Source organism: Pinus tabuliformis, chromosome 8 (genome assembly GCF_031772625.1).
Source record: "Pinus tabuliformis cultivar Carrire ecotype Pingquan chromosome 8, CPIR1, whole genome shotgun sequence".
Classification (NCBI taxonomy): domain Eukaryota; kingdom Viridiplantae; phylum Streptophyta; class Pinopsida; order Pinales; family Pinaceae; genus Pinus; species Pinus tabuliformis.
This window is the reverse complement of record NC_142294.1, coordinates 1,458,555,707-1,458,574,603: the sequence shown is the minus strand read 5'-3', so window position 1 is coordinate 1,458,574,603 and position 18,897 is coordinate 1,458,555,707. Positions and strand designations below refer to the sequence as shown.

The window sequence follows — 18,897 nt, the reverse complement described above, 5'->3', positions numbered from 1 at the left end:
GATTAATGTCTTCCAATACAAAGAACAAATTATAATTTTCAACCTGTTTATCTTTGAAAATTGAATGAATTAAAGTGTCCATTTACTGGTGTAAAGTAAGAGAATGTAATAAATGTAATCATTTCTTACAAAATCGACCTGGGTCTGGGACCTCTTTGGAATCAAAACTTGACAACTGAAGCTTAGATTCAGAATGATAGGGATTCTCATCTACCTCTTTTGCCTCCAAGAGAAGCATTTCTCTTTGGATGTCAAGAGGAACTGCATCAAATAATGTACCAACTGAATCCCAAGAAAAAGAAAGAGTGTGTTTAAGACCAACATAACTCATACTACACCTCCTACTCAACATTCTTTGTTAAGGAAGCATGAGGCTAGAATTTGGATAATAGACCAAACAGGTACAAAACCCATGACCATCAAAACAAGAAGAAGAATAAATAAGTGACCCATTATAAAATCATCCCTGAACACCACAACAGGGGGTCATATTGAAGTAGATAGCCTGATTCGGGACATAATACACAAAGACTCCCAGAACATGGGCAAACTGAGAAAAATACCAATACCCATCTTAACAACAAGATCAAAATTGTCTCCCACGGTACAAAGCAACCTGCCCAGATTGAAGGAAAACAAAAATACCATTAGAAATCCTAAAATAACCACCAACGATGTCCAAAGAAACAACCAAGATTCTCCTAATGAAACCTGTGTTGTAAATCCCAAGAAAACCAAACGAAAGGTACAAACACGAATAGATAGAAGCCAATTGAAAACTGAATGCATAGAGAGAAAATAAAAATTATAACCTCAATAACCATCATAGAGGTAATAGCGTATGAGGAATTATTCCGCAATACAAACAAAAATTATACTAGACTAAAGGAAATATGGGCACAGAACGAAAATCACATCACAGTGTAGTAGTTGATGAAAAAAGAGCCACAATACCTCACTCCTAAGCACACAGCCCAGTGTCAACACAATTGAGACTATAAAGTCGAACGTATGGGAGACATCAACCACACCCACACTCCACAGAAACATGAAGAATAGAAACAACGCCCCCACTCCTGAGCAATGTAGGAGGATAGCTAGTATAAACCGAGCTCACCTCATTTCCTAAAGTTATGTGTTGTTGCCACCCTAGAGCCTAAAGCCTTCATTTAAAACGATGGGACTTGACGTGCAACATCCAACGCGCTCCACCAGTTTTTTCCCACGACAAAACGATATGAAGCCATATATTGAGGAGGCACACCTCAAAAGGCATCCACATTAACGATAGGGATATCACCCCATCAGGGATCTGAGTTACATATATTATTCCATACTTTGCACATATTAAATTATACAAGTTGTATGTTTCTTTTTTGTCAACTTGTATGTGATCCTCTAGGCTTGACCTGTGGCTTGAGGAGCTGGGCTACCCAGGGATCACATATGACTTGGGCCACACATATGAGTTGGGATCACATATAATTTGGGCCACACCAGCTCTAACTAGATTTTTTAGCATGTCTCCTCCCCCTAGTACAGGGCACAACCACCCCTCACTAGATTTGATCCTGGGTCGCCTTGCTGACGAGGCACATCCTCAACCATTTGTGCTAGTGGGACTTGACTATACCAATTGTAGGTTGGAATAGATGTTATTATTAATTTTTTTATTTTTATAGTTAGTACTTATTTCCAATTTATTTATAAAATTTGACTAGTTATGATGGACCTTTTTTTTTTTGTTTCTTTTTTTGTGGAGTAAGTTTTCACTACTTGGAATAAGTGATTTGCATCCATAGGTACTGAAACGTTTTTGTACATACTATTGGAAAAGCATGCTTGATGAAGAACTTCATTTCTTTAAAAAGATCAAAAGATAAGAGAATGTTCAAAGGCTTAAAAAAAAAGCATAGATCCTAAATTCTAGGCCACTAGCACCACTCCCAACAAAAAAATAATTCCATTCCCAACTAGTACACTATTTAACTCAAACATAAAAAAACTAAAGACAAAGAAATAGAGAAACATTTTTGTTGACTTATTTGAATCATTCACTTCAAGTGGCATGGGCTCCTTGTTGTTTCTTGGAGAGCAACCAGGATTGGGAGGTATGTCTGTGTGTTTCTCTAGTAGATTAGGCCAGTTGTCCATTGCTATCATATGCCAATGCATCAGATTTAGAGTGAATATTATAATCTTCCTTGATTTCATTGATGTCTACTCTTCCCAAGAGGAACTTAAGATGCTAGCAAAGTCCACACTATACATGTAATGATTATAATGACCTCTGGTGTGACCCATATTAGGTTCCTACTTCACTACTTCCACAAGAAACTTTGTGTTAGTAAGGGTGTGTTTCTCACTAGCTAGTTACCATTCCACCTTTGTAATTTTGCACTCAACTAGCTAGGGATTCAAATATTTGTATCTCATGGCCAATATTCTAATTTTCATTTAGGTTGTGGAATAGTCTCATTGTTGGAAATAGGTTGTGCCACTTTGCAGTCTAGCTTATTGCTTGAGCATGATGAGGAAATAAAAGAAGAAAAGGGATATGATGTGAGTGGATGCCCCATGAAACCAACGGTAGGTCAAAGTGATATAATTGAAAGATGGAGCGGAACAAGCGGAGTGCCAAGTGGGGAATGCCAAAATGGTGGTGGAAGATCAAATCTACTCCAGAAGTTATCTATACCCAACAGAGGAAAGAGCTTTACGGTTATTTGAGTCAAAGATGATGGAAACGTCTGATACAAGGAAAATGTTAGGATTGAAAATAAGGAATAGGAAAAACATATCATACCTAGGCCACGCTAAGCAACAAGGCCATGCATGTAGCTTACCTAGAAGGCCAAGAATGGCTCAAAGCATTTGTTGGTCAAGTGTATAAGGCAACTTCCTCGAGGGCCATAGACATGTAATTGTGATAACATAGAAGTGCTAAGAGAGGGCACAAACCACGGTGAGGAATGAAGAAATAACTTGGTTGGGCCAACTTTTCCTTCCTACATTCCAAGAGGCTCTCCACTGTTATCAATTGAAACTCTGTTAAGCTAGGCTAAAACCAAGGGGCTAAATTCCCATCTCTAATAGCTGAAAATGAGAATGGGAAGAATTCTTGAAATTCGGAAACCTCTCAAGCCTTAAGTTATATAGTCATTAGCCACTATTAACCATGGACAATGATGTGGTTTCCTCTATCATGATAGTATCCATGGATAAAATTTGATTGAATGTAGCCTCATAAATTCCAAATGAGTGAAAAGACAATGGTAAACTAGCTTACCCATGAAAATACCACAATCTTCTCTGAAATCCCACCAAGAAGCTACTTTCCTTTCCCATCTATTAATCAATTGAACTCTTTAATAAATGTAAAACCCATGCACCATGCAGTATATTGAGGAGACTACTTGTATCTACTACATGTCTTAATAAAGAATACTATGGGGAAGTATTTCCACATCCACTGACAAGTGGGTTTGTGAGATAACAACATCTAAAAGATGGAATAAATATTATTATTAATTTTTATCATTAGAATTATCTTTGTCTATTAAATTCTCTATAAAATTAAAACTTAAAAATTATACCAAAAAATTATACAAAATAAACTACATATCAAACAACTAATGTATATCCCATAACCAAAACAAATTAAATGAAACTTTATTAATATACTTCTGATTATTTAAGTAAGAACATCCTAGAACATCCTATCCCAAAAATGCAAATGCAAGTAAGAACATCCTATTTGTTCATGTTATTTCAATACATTTCAAAATTGCTATAACTGTAAAATTATTGCTTGGCATTGTACATAAACACCAAAAAGGACATGCTTTATTGATATATGAAAAATAAAGCAGAGCGCAAATATCTACAAGCTCTGTGAAAATAAATGCATATATACAATGATGTGGAATTCCAAGTATCGAAAGTTTACATATTATTGGAAACCAAGATTATTTAAATGATATCGAGGAGCAAGTCAATTTTGAGATGAGAGGGAAATTGTGCCATAACTAGGAATTTTGCATATCCTATTGATTTCCTTATTAGTCCATACCATCTGGAAATGGCATGGGATTATAGTAATTGATTGGTGATGTAAACCATTAATTGACATGTTTGTTATTAGTCAGGATGACTTATAAACCAAAGTTTTTAGGGGCATATCGTTTCACCATATTATTTGGCCTCTTCCCAAGGGGAAGAGGCTATAGCCATGATATTTTTCCTATTCTTCATAGGATATTCCATCTATTTAATTAACATTTTATATCAGGAAAATATTACTAACATTAGTTCATAAATATTAAATGCTATTTTATAATCTTGGAACATGACTATAGAACCAGAACAGAGATAGAACCAGAACAGAGACAGATGGCGTAGAACAGGGATAGATGGTGTTGTGCATGTGATGGCATAGAACAGAGACAGATGGCGTTGTGCATGTGAGATGGTGTCTGATGAAATGGGGTTGCTCTGTCATGTATTTTCAAAGCAATGCAAAATATACCTCTTTGGTTTTTCTTGCTATTCACTAGTCCCTTCGGTCAATTCCCTACTAAATCCTGTCAGCGGGAGTAGGGCCAGGTGTTCAGCTATTCACCCGGTTCATGTTCCACCCACATAATGGAAATGACGTGAAGCGAAATGAACTACTAGCATCAGTGATCTGCCTACATAGCTATTTATTTGTTGTAGCAATATCACTTATGTAACATGTAAGGTGGGCCTATTTTCTATAGTTATGGAAGGGTTGGTGGTAACCTGATGCCCCTAGGGATGCATATGAGAGCCAGACTATTAGCAGGCGTTGCTAACTGATATGTCCCCGTGCAGGTAGGTCTCCACACTGATGGAGGCAGGAGATGTCTTCTGTGGAGGGAGGTGAGGAGATTCATAAGCTTCAATTGGAGGGAGGTAAACTTGCGGAGACCACTACTATTCATCCCCTCTTTCACTGTTGATTCACCAACCAACTCAGGGTTGTATTATTGTCAATGTCCTTCGTCTATGTATATAATTGTTTATGAAGGGAACATGAAACTGGTAGTGCACATAGAATCACCTTGCCTTCTAACCACCCTCCTGGGATGGGGTCCCTAATGATGGCTTTGAGTTCGTTACCTGCTGACTAGTTCAATAAACTGGATGGCTGCTTGAATCACCCCGGCTTGCCACTTGTTGCTTCCTGCTTCGACACACTAGAAATGTGAGCAACATAGGCCCTCCTCATTTGTGTAGAAAATGGCTCACATCCATTCACAGGTCGCAGCATCTCTAGAAGCATCTTAGGCACCTTATAAATCACTTCAAGATTTCCATCGCATCCTAGTGCTTCAAAGGCCAAGAACATCATAAGCTCAAGCCAATTCATGAGAATCCTGACTAGTAACATCTATGTGGTACCTTCTTTCTTTGGCGATGACCATTCCTGGGGAAATTAGGAGTGCTCAATAAGCAAAAAGAAAATATCAAAACTGGAATGGATGCCCACTAATTCAAATTACGAAGAACAAGAATTTATAAAACCATAATTTGATTACCACATGAGCTTCCAAGAGTTGCTGGCTATGACAACATATTTGACAGAGATAAGGGATTGCTCCATTAGGTAGGTTTTTTGTTGCTTGTGTTTAACGTAATAAGGCAGGTTGGTGTTTATCATGATAAGGAATTTGGTATGCACGTAGGTTGGTGTTAAACATGAAAGATATGTGGTTGTGTTTCTCATGACAAAAAAATCATGTGGGTGCCGCTATGCTTCTCGACGTACTTCCTTCTTTCTTTGACACTAGCACAGGACGGTGGGACCTTCATTTGTGACGTCGCATCTTTGTGCTTACGTGATGTGGCTGGATTCAGGAAGTGGCGTGCAATATCATTTGTTGAGTTTAGAGATTACCATATTTTTGCTGGTAAAATCCTACCCTATTTCCCCATTTTGACACCTTTTTTCCATCTTATTATACCTGGCCCTCCATACTTTCTGTCTTTTTGGCTCAAAAGGGTATCGAGGCTTAAAGATATGATGAAACATCTTTATATGTCATTTTTACCTGCACTCGAGTCTCCTCCTAATTGTTTGTGCTTTTATCTTTTATCTTTTTTTTTTAACATGACTCAGAATTTCTTGCAGATTTTAATAGATGCAAATCCTGCAGATGATGTTTATCTCCGAGAATCCTGCAGGAATTTCGGGATCCAGTAGATACTCTAATTCCCGCAGAGCCTCCACTAATTTCGGACTACAACTACAACCATATAACCAAATAGTCTAAATTCATGCTTGCAGTCATGAATTAGACTAAACAAAGAACATTTTGTTATGATGATGGTTGTATGCCTAAAAATTACTATTTTGTTTTGCTGTAGATTTGATATTAGAGATTAATCAGTTATAGGTTGAGATTACATTTGTTATATCTAGCCTAATATGGAGGTGGGAAATTTTATAAACATAGTCTCATTTTCTTTTGAAAAGTTAGACAGTATCCGACGCTATCAGGAGATGAAGTGTGACTGTCCCAGCACTTAGTCTCTTTATGTATCGACTTTTATTTTATAAGAAAGTATATCGTTGATGCTTGGCATTCTGCTGTAAGCAACTCTTTCATGTTTGAAGGGGTTGTGAGTGAAGGAGGACCCCCTTCACTCACAGCTTTGGTGTATATTAAATGTATGTATAATTTTTGTCATGTTTATTAATGCGTTTACTTTTCTTTTTAATAAAAGTGTGTGAATGATACAATTTCCTTTTAATTTATGTAAAAAACCATTTCTTGTAATATAGTTATAATGATTTTTGATTTCAATGTGCAGTAGATTTCCTGCAATATATAATTTAACCTTTATGTATTCCCTGTAGCCATTACTCTGTGTTGTATTGTGGTAATGTAGATTGATGATTTCATTTGTTGGCCAACATTGTTCTAATTTCACGATTACTGTATGATTGTTTTTATTTATCTCTTTCTTGCATGATTGTCAGCAAAATAAGTTGTCAAGGGTTGTTATATACCCTTCATGAAGATTGTTGTAACAACACTTTTGCAAGAATAGAAGCATGCATGATTAGTTGTTGAGTGATCCTTCACCTTCTTTTTGGTCAATAATTAGTAGGTCAATAGTGCTATAAAGAGGATTCTTATATATTGCTCAATGGCTTTGCTGCAACATTATTGATTCAGACAGGGACATTAGTTGTTTTCCTGTAATGATACCACACTCAAGGTAGTCAGCTTGCATATACTTTGCATGGCACCTGACCAGTTTACCTCCCTGGGTTGACAATTCATATTGACAAATTATACAAGTATAATTTGACTCAACTTTTTGACGCCGTTGCGAAGGAGGTGCTAAGGGATGATACTGAAATTGCTTTAAGTCAATTTTTTTTTGACTATTTTATTTTTCAGGACTGGGGGAGTCAAAGTGCAAAGACACAAGGCAAATCCTACGCACCCAAGAGGTCAATCACTCGCCAAAGTCATGTCCTGATTATTGGTAAGCTTTTTTTTAGTTTTGTTTTGTTTGAATAATAGATGAATAGGGCCCAAAATCTTCCATATTTTTTCGTGGTGGTGTTAACACCACTCCACTTACTAATACACTTGCAAGGAAAGAGAAGTTTGCAAGAAACAAGGTAGTTAAGGGGGAAGAATCTGAGCCAAAGGTCTACAGTCCTAAGCAAGCTTATGCATCTACAGCAGAACCTTTGGTTGGAGAATCTTTTGTTGCTACCCATCTAGAATTCCCCCTTTCAAGGAAAACCACATCTTTGCTCAGTGGTCAGCCAGAAGAGGAATTCCTTAAGAACCTTATCAAAGAACCAGAACTCCATAACCTCGACTCTGCAGGATTTGTAGTCTTCAATAGTCCCACCTTTTCTTCGACTAAGATGGCTCACGAACAAGGAACTAGTAATACCAATGGAGCCTTTGATGAGAAGGAGGAGAAGATGGTCACATTTGAGTTCCCCATCATAGAGACAGGTAGAGTAACCTAGATGAAAAACATCTCTCCTTCAGCCTTGCCTAATTTTCGAGGTGGCAGCTTCAAGTGAAGATCCAGATGCCTTTTTATTCAAGTTCAATGTGTTGTGTAGAAGCTATGACTACTCCTCAAATTCCCAGAAACTGAATTTGTTCCCTGCTACATTGGAGGATGCAGATCTCAGATGGTTCATGGGACTAAGGTCAAATTCTATCATGACCTGGGATGAAATGAAGAAGGTGTTCTTGAGAAAATATCAAGACTACTACAAGACTAGAGATCTTACAAGACTAGAGATGGTACTCATAAGGAAGGAGAGAGTCTTGAGGACTTGGTAGAAAGGTTTCAATATAATCTGCAAAGAACTAATATGAATCAGTTGGATAAAGAAACCAAGAGGACCATCTTGCTTAGGGCAATTAGAACTGAATATCTGGAGGTTTTAAACTTGATGGGTGTAGGAGACATATCAAAGTTGAGTTACAATGATGTGTGTGAACTTTGCAAAAGATATTCGAGAGGAAATTCCATGATGGGAGGAGGACCAAGAGACATTCCTTCTAATCTTGTTAAACCAGTTGCACGAACTAGATTGACCAGGTCTAAAATGAGTAACTTATTTGAAAATATTAAAACTGATATTCTTAGTTTTTTGTCTTGATGTTTAGATGTTTTGGAAACTAAGAGTAAACATGAAAAGCACAAGGCACTGGAGAAAGCCATGGTAGTATTCTACCCCAAATGTAGGAAGAAACATGCGCTGTGAGAATTCCCTGCTGATACCATTGAAATTTGTCAACTTTATGAAGTTGAGCATTCAACTGATCAATGTCCATCCTTACCTCAACTCAAAGCAGCATACATGGCAGATCAAGGAGCTATCAATGCACTTTATGTGATGAACCCTCAAATACCTTGGCAGCCACGTCCTCCAGGTATGTCACAATCCAATTTTCAATTTCCTTATCCTCAAAATCAAACGTAGAATATTCCAATGCCTTGGTAGAGTTGGCCCCCTAAACAACCGCCTCAACATCCTTGGCAAGGAAATTTTTCTTATCTTGTAACACATAATTTCTCAAACCAAAATTTTGATTCACAGCCCACACATCAGCAAGTTGTACAACCCCAACAACCACTCCAATTACCTACTCCACTAAACCAACCTTGCCCTACACAAATTCCTGCCCAGCCAGTGTCCAACCCCAATAATAAAACCGTTTCATCCACTCACAACATCGGACTGGTCAATTATCCCATCTTCCCTACCTATTGTATTACACCCGAGCCATTGCATGAAGTTTATGTTCCTATTCTACAGGGATTTCCTGCGTCTCTATAGGAAAAATATGTTCCTGTGTTATAGGAGAAACTTGTACAGTTACAAAAACTACCTGCACAACTGCAGGAAATTAATCTCAGGTTAGGAAGAATGGTGAATCAGCCTAACAGAATTGAGGAAATTTTAGAGGAAGATACCCTAAATACATCAGAAGAGGAAACTACACCTGAACCAATCCAACTAAAAGAACCCTCCTCATCTAATATAGTGCAGCCCCCTTTTCCAAAAGGGCTGGAAACATAAATTAAAATAAAATAGCCAGAATTTGATCTGGCAGCTGAATTAAGAAATTTATGCATTAAAATTCCACTGCTTCAGAAAATAAAAGACATCCCAATTTATGCCAAAACAGTAAGGGAGTTATGCACCAAGAAACTAGGAAGACCCAGAAAAGGACCTTCAACTATTGAAGTGGGAGGAAAATTGTCGAGCTTAATGTCTACCGGATTTGCTACAGAAAAGTATGCAGATCTATGAATCCCTATAGTGACACCCTTTATTAACGACTATCCTATAAAAAAACTTTAATTGATTTAGGTGCAGCCATCAACATTATAACCATGGAGACCTTGTCCCATATAGGATACTTTGATTTACTAACTACCCCTACCATGTTAGAATTAGTAGATAGGTCGAAAGTAAAACCACAGGGTGTCTTAGAAGACATTGTCATTTCCTTGGATTCCTGGAAATATCCCACAGACTTTTACATTATTCAACCAGAAATAATCTTGGGAGGGCATCCACTGATTTTGGGGAGGCCTTGGTTAGCCACGGCCAATGCCTACATAGGGTGTAGGTCTAGAAACATGACTATCACCCGTGGGGTTGAGGCAAAACATATTAACTTATATCCCCCTATTAAACCTCTCTCGAAAATAGAAAATACACAATGGGTTGAAGAGGAAGAACATGATTCGAAAGGGACTTTACTAATTTTAACAATAGCCCAAGCTATGAGCCTCAAAGAAAATTCAAAAGAAATTTGATAAATTGTTGTATCTCTAATCGTGATTTCCTGCAGCAGTTAGACAGTCAGCCTAATCATAGTTTAGATGTCATTAATGATTTGTAGAATAGTTATGAACATAGTTCAACTTCATAACTACATTCAGCCCTCTTATCTACATTTCCTACATATTCAGTGACTGAATGGGGGAGTAAGGTGGTAGAAAATTTTCCTGCAAAATCCCTAAACTTCAATTCTGATTTAACTCCTAAATAGGAAAAACTGCTAATTCAGACATTAACAAATTTTGTAGACACATTTGCATGGGAATACACTGATAGGAGATGTATTCACCCTAACACATGCATTCATCACATTTACATAGAAGAAAATGTTAGGCTAGTAATATAACCACAAAGAAGAATGAACCCCGCATTAAGAGAAATTGTGAAAGAAGAATTTCAGAAATTGTTGAATGAAGGGTTATCCTATTTCTGATAGTCAGTGGGTATCCCCACTAGTTATCATCCCTAATAAGAATGGAAAATGATGAGTGTTTGTAGATTATAGGAAACTAAACAAAGCTACATTAAAAGAACATTTCCCTTTACCTTTTATAGACCAAGTACTGGGCACTTTAGGAGGGAAAAAGTATTTTTCCTTCCTGGATGGGCTGAGCGAGTATAATCAGATTAGGATAGCTCTAGAAGACCAACAGAAGACTACATTCACATGTCGCTAGGGTACCTATGCATATAAAGTTTTACCATTTGGTCTATGTAAGGCACCAACCACATTTCAAAGGGCTCTCCTAGGTATTTTTTCTGATCTTTTGCATGATTGCGTAGAAGTGTATATGGACAATTTTATAGTTATGGGTGATACATTTGAAGAAGATTTACAAAATCTTGAGAAAGTTTTGCAAATATGTAGAGAGACTAACCTCTCATTGAGAAATGAGAAATGCTTTATGATTATGATTGAAGGTATTGTTTTAGGCCATCATGTTTCTGATGCAGGAATCAAGGTTGATCCAGCAAAAATAGAGGTTATTGTGAAACTACCCCCACCAACCAATCAAAAAGGGGTCCGTAATTTTCTTGTCATGTAGGCTACTACCAGAAGGTTTTTTGAAAATTTTACAAAAGTAGCCTCTCCATTATTTAAATTGGTAACAAAAGAATCTGAATTTCATTGGAATGATGAGTGTCAAGTTGCATTCGATAAGCTCAAAGAAAATATTTCTGCAGCACCTATCTTGAGAGGCCCAGATTGGAAGTTTCCTTTCCACATTTCTACTGACGCCTCTGATTCAGCCATAGGAGCAATTTTGGGTCAAAAGGAGGATTCTGTGACCCATGCTATTTATTTTATAAGTAAAAACTTAACTTGTATAGAACTAAATTACATGGTAACTAAGAAAGAATTTATTGATGTAGTTTACGCTATTAATAAATTTAGACACTACATGACCAGTTATAAAGTCTTTGTGCATACAAATCATTCTGCCATTCGTTATCTTATGAAAAAACCTATTACTAATGGCAGGATTACTAGGTGGCTATTGTTGCTGCAGGAATTTGACATCACAGTTGTGGATAGGCTAGAAAAGGAAAATCAGGTAGTTGATTTCTTGTCTAGGCTCAAATTAAAACGATGATGACTTTATAGAAGAAAAATTGTTTTCCATATCTATTAAAACGCCTTGGTTTGTACACATGGCTAATTATCTTGCTATAGGAAAGTTTCCTCCCCACATTTCACCCAATCATAAGAAAAGGATTATTAGGAAAAGTGTTGATTATTCTTGGATTAAGGGAGAACATTTTGTCACCGGAGATGATTTGATTATTCACAGGTGTGTTAGAGTAGATGAGATCTAAGAAATCTTAAGAGCTTGCCATGACAAACCATGTAGGGGAAATTTTGTAGATAAGCGAACAACTTATAAGATCCTTTGCTCAGGTTACTACTAGTCGAACCTCTTCAAAGATGAAAAGGAGTTTGTTCGGAAGTGTGATAGCTACCAACAGATAGGGCAACCCGTGCAATCAAACGAAATTCCTTTGCAGCCACAAGTCCTTATAGAACCATTTGAGAGGCAGGCTCTTAATTTTGTAGGCCCCATAAATGCCCCATCCAAAGGTAAGAAGTACATTTTGGTTTGCACTGATTATGTGACAAAGTGGGTGGAGGCAAAAGTGCTGCCTAGAGCAATGGAGAAATCAGTAACATAATTCTTTTTTTCTGATATTTTTGTTAGATTTGGGGTACCGCGGGAAATAGCTACGAATCAAGGTGCCCAGTTTGTGTCCAAACTAATGCAAGAAATTGTACAAAAGTATCAGATTCTTCACTCGAAATCCACTCCTTACCATCCACAGGCCAAGGGGCAGGTGGAATCAACCAACAAGGTGTTGGAGACAATCCTTACTAAAACAGTTCATGTACACAAGAAGGATTGGTCTAATAGACATCTTGAAGCCGTGTGTGCTTACCGGGTTACATGGAAAGGAACTACTAGTTTTTCTCCATATGAACTGGTGTACGGGAAACAGGTTCTATTGCCGAATGAATTTCAGATTAAAACTTTTAGAATGACATCAAGATTGGGGATGAATCCTGACGAAGCACAACAACAGAGAATCCTACAGCTCAATGAACTAGATGAAATCATGCAGGATGCTTTCCAACAGACAAATCTGATCTAGCAGCAAAGAGCTAACTAGCATGACAGGTACATTAAAAAGAAGCAGTTCAAAGAAGGTGACTGGGCATTGTTGTATGATTCTAAATTTAAGAATTTTGAAGGGAAAATTAATACACATTGGCTGGGTCCCTATGACGTTGAGAAGGATTTTGACAGTGGATCTGTTAGAATTAAGAACATTGATGATGAGAATGTTACCTTCTCGGTGAATGGACATAGACTCAAGTTATATCAGAAACTCCAATCCAAGGAGGAATTTCTGAAGGAAATTACAAGGAAGAAAGAGTTAGAAATGTTTAAGGAAGGTATTCTTCCTATCACTACCTCTTCCTAATTTTCTGTTAAAGCAATGATCTTATTTTGTTCTCTCTCATGCTCAATAAACCATGAGAGGAATGTCCATTGGGTATAGGTTTATTCATTTTTCCAGGACTAATGTACTACTTATGGAAAAGGAGCCCCCTTGGAGTTTTCTTTTTCAGTATTTTAGACTCTAAAATTGAAATCTGGCAAGCATGGACTATCCCACGCTTGTTAAAACCACCGAACAGTAGACTCCTTGGGATCATTGTAATAAATCTATTTTTTTCGAAAATTAGTCTATGATTTGCTCATGTTGGACTAATGTGGGATTTCTTAAGGCCTTCCTTCCAACAATTCTGGCCCATCAACATCAACAAATTATCTGGGTTCAAGATCAGAGCTTTTTTATGCCTTGAAACTTGTTTGCCTCTATGACAGGTTATCTTGCCAGTGGTAATGGGGAATCATCATTGCTTCTTTACAACTGGATCCTATAGGGGGTTCGACATCAACTCATAAACTCACACTTGATAGGACGCATTAGAGTACCTTAGCCCCCACTCTCATCAACGGTGACGGGCCTCGCGTTGGTTATCAGTTTACTTTAATGACTGGTAATCCAACGAAACCTTTCACATTCGGCATCGACATCTTTATTGACGTGCAGATGACTATACATAATGGATGGGAAAGAAAAGGGCACCTACAAGATTCAGTTTCAGAACTCCTGCAGAATTTCAGAAAATGATCACAGTCACAGTTTCTGCAGATTTAGTATTCCTACAGGACTCAATGGTGATAGCAGATCTTAACAACTACAATGCATGTTACAACCATTCTAAATTCCTGCAAGGACTGTCTCAGTTCCTGCAGGATCTCCAGTGTTACAGTTCCTGAAGAATATTTATTTTTGCAGAAGTGTCTCAAGATTGTAGTTCAAAATTTTTTTGGTCACATTTCTTCCAAATTCCTACAGGACCAATTTCAATACTTACAACAACTAGCAGTTGTAGCCTATGGGTATAGTCATTCTAAATTCCTGTAGCACAGTCATCAGATGAGCTTTTTTTTTGGAATAATAAAACAGTGAAAACCTTTCATTAGTGGCCGAATTTCATCATTTCAGAGTATGTCAACCAGCACACTACTGGGAAATCATCTCAGGATAGGAGCATCATGAAGTAATCATTAACATCATTCATGAGATAAATTCGATAACATCAAAGGGACAAGAAACTTCAGCGCGGGTAGTATCATTAAAACAGAGAAAGGTTAAAGTAAAATGGTAAAGGAAGCCTCGAGGAAAGGTATGATGGTATTTTAATTTTTTTTTGTATAATGATTAAAGCTTCGATATTTCCTATAGCCAGATGTCACCACCTCCTTAGAACTTACCTTCCAGCTCACTCGGTCGTCAATTCCTGCACTTTCTAATCCTGCTTTACAAGGTCGAATCATGATTTCTATCATGATCATGACCTATTCCCCAAAATATTATCCTCACTGCCAAATCCTTACATAACACTTCAAGTATCCCTACAATCAACATCCTTGTTAAAAATCTTTTGCCCTGATTTATTTTCAACTGTGCTATGGCAAAGAACAAAGATTCCAAAAAGAAAGTGTCTAGGATGCGATCTCCCATCAGATATGAACCACATGGTTCTAAACTATTGGATTCTCGGCCAAAGAGCAAAAGGAAGTTCGAGAAGGTAGAATGGCTACAATTTTTTCAGAAATTCTGTGGCCATAATGCAAAGGTGATGAAGGCCTTTGCCTTGAATCTTAAAAGAGACCAAGTGCAGGATGGGGACCTCCATTTCTGATTAATAGAAGAATTGGTATCAAAGGCTTGTGGGCTTCCGTGGGACAACGAGAGATGGTTCAAGAATCGTCGGTTTGGCAAAGAAATATGCATGCCATTCCTCAAGGAAGACACATGAAACTTGAGTTGGGGCAAAGGCATCTCACTGGATTTACTGTAGTGTAAGTATCGACGACTCATTTTCTTCTTACAAAAATATGTCATATGTGAACGCCACTTTAGCCTGGTATTCTTGTTCCACATGCGGCTCCTCGGACAGTTCCGAGACGACCCTATTAACCTACCCTATTTTCTAAAAATGTGTCTAATTAAGATGTCTATGGATGCACAAGATATGGCTTATAATATTGAAGAGAACCTTTATCACCACGGTTTGGTGAAAATCATTGTGTTGGAAATCCTGCGAAAGAATTCCAAAACTGGGGAGGCCTTCCTCTAGGAAAATGGATTTACAGACCCTGATTTGTTGGAAGCTAAAAAAGAAAAATATGCAGGAAAAGTGAAGAAGGGGTCACATCCACGGGAACCCGAAGAAGTTCAAAAGGAGAAATCCTCAGGGAGAAAATGACGGGTTCAGGAACTAGAGAAGGAAATTGATGAAAAACACTTGAAAAGGTCAGCCAGGAAAACTAATGTGTCTGAATTTATGGAAGGAAAGGATCGCGAAAATAGTTCAGCAAAGAAGGAAACTATGCCCGAGCCGACAAAACAGACTAAAAAATCTAAGGATAAGGTGACATTTAAAATGTCTGCCTTCGAGTTGGCTGAAAAAGAGCATGACTAGAAGAGGTCCAGGAAAAATACTTTTGTGTCTAAGTCAATAGAGGAAGAAATTGAACCCACAGAGGAGGAAACCCAGTATCATGAATCTGACAATGAAGCTCAAGATGACGAGGATATAGCCTAGGACGATGAAGCAAAATTCCAGGAAGATGAGGAAGGCCAAGATGAGGAGATAGAAGAAGACGACGATGATGAGGTCGTTGTGACTAGGGAGACTTTCGGTTTTAGCTCCCAAAAAAAAGGACCTGTAACCCCTTCTAAACGCTATACTAGGAGCCAAGCCGCTCAGTCTGCTGCCAAAAGTTCCGAGAAAGCCAAGAGCAGGAAGCTTGAAAAATCCTGCAGCAAGGAGAGAAAGGAAGAATTGGTAAAACCTGCTACCAGTGATAAGAAGGAAGTTATATCTTTTCCTACCCCTTCTCTGCAGGAAAATCCAAAATGTATCTACTCTACCACAACAAGGAGAAAATTCACCCCGATCATCACAGGGGCATACCCATGAGGAGAGAATTTCACCAAAGAAGTTATCGCAAACAATGTTGGAAGAGACTATCGTTGAATTGACTGTGTCAAAAAGGGTTTTGAGGGCAGAAAATGCAACCCTTAGGGAAAACAGCCTCAGAATGGAAAATGAAATCGAACAGCTGCGACAGGAAATTAATGAATATAAGAAGCAGGTTCCAGGTGAGACAGACCACCCACTTGATCAATTGGCTGTAGCACCTACAGCACAAGACAAAATTTGATTTCTTAGAAGTACTTCTTTTTCTTGCATAAGTGACATGCAAGGATGTTAGCCTGGGGGAGATGTTGAGTTCAGAGATTACCATCTTTTTGTTGATAATATCCTACCCTATTTCCCAATTTTGACACCTCTTCAGGTCATCTTATTATACATTGCCCTCCATATTTTCCATTTTTTTGGCTCAACAGGGTATTGAGGCTTAAAGGTATCTTTAAATGTCATTTTTACCTACATTCAAGTCTCCTCCTAACTGTTTGTGGTTTTATATTTTTTCTTTTTGTTCTAACATGACTAAAAAATTCTTGCAAATTTCAACAGCCGCAAAACCTACAGACGATGTCCGCAAATCCTGCAGACGGTGTTTACCTCCCAGAATCCTGTTGGAATTTCAAGATCCAGCATATACTCTAATTCCCGTAGAGCCTCCGCTAATTTCGGACTACAGCTACAGCCATATAACCAAATAGTCTAAATTCATGCTTGCAGTCATGAATTAGACTAAAGAAAGAACATTTTGTTATGATGATGGCTGTATGCTTAAAAATTACTGTTTTGTTTCGCTGTAGATTCGATTTTAGGGATTAATTAGTTCGAGGCTAAGATTACATTTTTTATTTCCAGCCTAATATGGCTACGGGAAATTGTATAAACAGAGTATCATTTTCTTTTGAAAAGTTAGATAGTATCACACGCTATCAGGAGACGAAGTGTGACTATCCCAACACTCAGTCTCTTTATGTATCGACTTTTATTTTATAAGAAAGTATATCGTTGATGTTTGGAATTTTGCTGTAAGGAATGCTTTCGTGTTGGAAGGGGTTGTGAGTGAAGGAGGTCCCCTTTCACTCATAGCTCCGATGTATATTAAATGTATGTATAATTTTTGTCCTGTTTATTAATGTGTTTACTTTTCTTTGTAATAATAGTGTGTGAATGATACGATTTCCTTTTCGTTTATGTAACAAACCATTTCCTGTAATATAGTTATAATGATTTTCAATTTCAATGTGTAGTAGATTTCCTGCAACAGCTAATGTAACCTTTCTGTATTCCCTGCAGCCATTACTCTGTGTTGGATTGTGATAGTGTAGATTGATGATTTCATTTGTTGGCCAACACTATTCTGATTTCATGATTACTGTATGATTGTTTTTATTTATCTCTTTCTTGCATGATTGTCAGCAAAATAAGTTTTCAAGGGCTGTTATATACCCTTCATGACTATTTTTGTAACAATACTTTTGCATGAACAGAAGCATGCATGATTAGTTGTTGAGTGATCCTTCAACTTCTTTCTAATCAATAATCAGCAAGTCAACAGTGCAATAAATAGGAGTGTTACATACTGCTCAATGGCTTTGTTGCAACATTGTTGATTCAAAAAGGGACACTAGTTGTTTTCCTGTAACAATACCGCACTCAAGGTAGTCAGCCTACATATACTTTGCATGGCACCTCACTAGTTTACCTCCTTGGGTTGACAATTCATATTGACAAATTATACAAGTATAATTTGACTCAACATTGTTCGTTGGGTTCACCACTAAGTTATAATATTTCATTGTTGTTCACACATAAAATAACTAAGTCTCACAATTACTTTTTTTATTGGTCATTAATAAAGTTAAATGTCATTATAATCGAGTAATAACAATTATATTTATACATTTTCAATCGAAGAAATCGCAATTATATTTATATATTTCCAATTGACTTTGTCATGTGAAAAGAGAGTGGTGGCATAACTTTCCGTGTAAGTCATCGACATACAATGGAATCAAGGTTCATTTTTTCCTTCACTCGTCCGAAAAATGGGTCTATTAAGTAATTGATCATCAACTTTGAGTATGACGCTTATAGGTATGTGTGCTCTAGTCAAGAGAGTAGAGCTGTTAATATTGTATTCTCAGTAAGTAACAATAGTGAATGGGTTGGGATATGCGTGCCCACTTCCTGACTATGTTGAGTTTTGTCTGAGACTCGCAATGACGCTGGTTGCTTTGGTGGTGGCATGGAGTTTCTTCATCAGAGTAAGAAACAGGAGGTTGTCCCCTGGGCCTTTCCCACTACCCATAATCAGAAATATGTTGTGCGTACTAGGTCTTCAACACCAAACACTTGCAGCACTGTCTCTAAAATTCGAGCCCGTCATGTCTCTCTACTTCGGCTCCAAGCTCGTCTTAGTCATCTCTTCTCCTGATATGGCAAGGGAGTTTATGAAGACTCATGA

General features: G+C 37.6%; 1 protein-coding gene across 1 annotated transcript in view; it reads right to left on the bottom strand.

Annotated features, from left to right (window-relative positions):
- Positions 1-17,730, bottom strand: part of LOC149241276 (protein NRT1/ PTR FAMILY 7.3-like) — a 28,021-nt gene extending 10,291 nt beyond the window's left edge. The window contains exons 1-4 of the mRNA XM_089370492.1: positions 17,708-17,730; positions 16,999-17,112; positions 564-616; positions 139-261 (exon numbers count right to left, since the gene is read on the bottom strand). Of these exons, the coding sequence (XP_089226618.1) occupies positions 139-261; positions 564-616; positions 16,999-17,112; positions 17,708-17,730 (313 nt within the window). The remainder of the gene's footprint in view (positions 1-138; positions 262-563; positions 617-16,998; positions 17,113-17,707) is intronic.
- Positions 17,731-18,897: the final 1,167 nt, after the last annotated feature.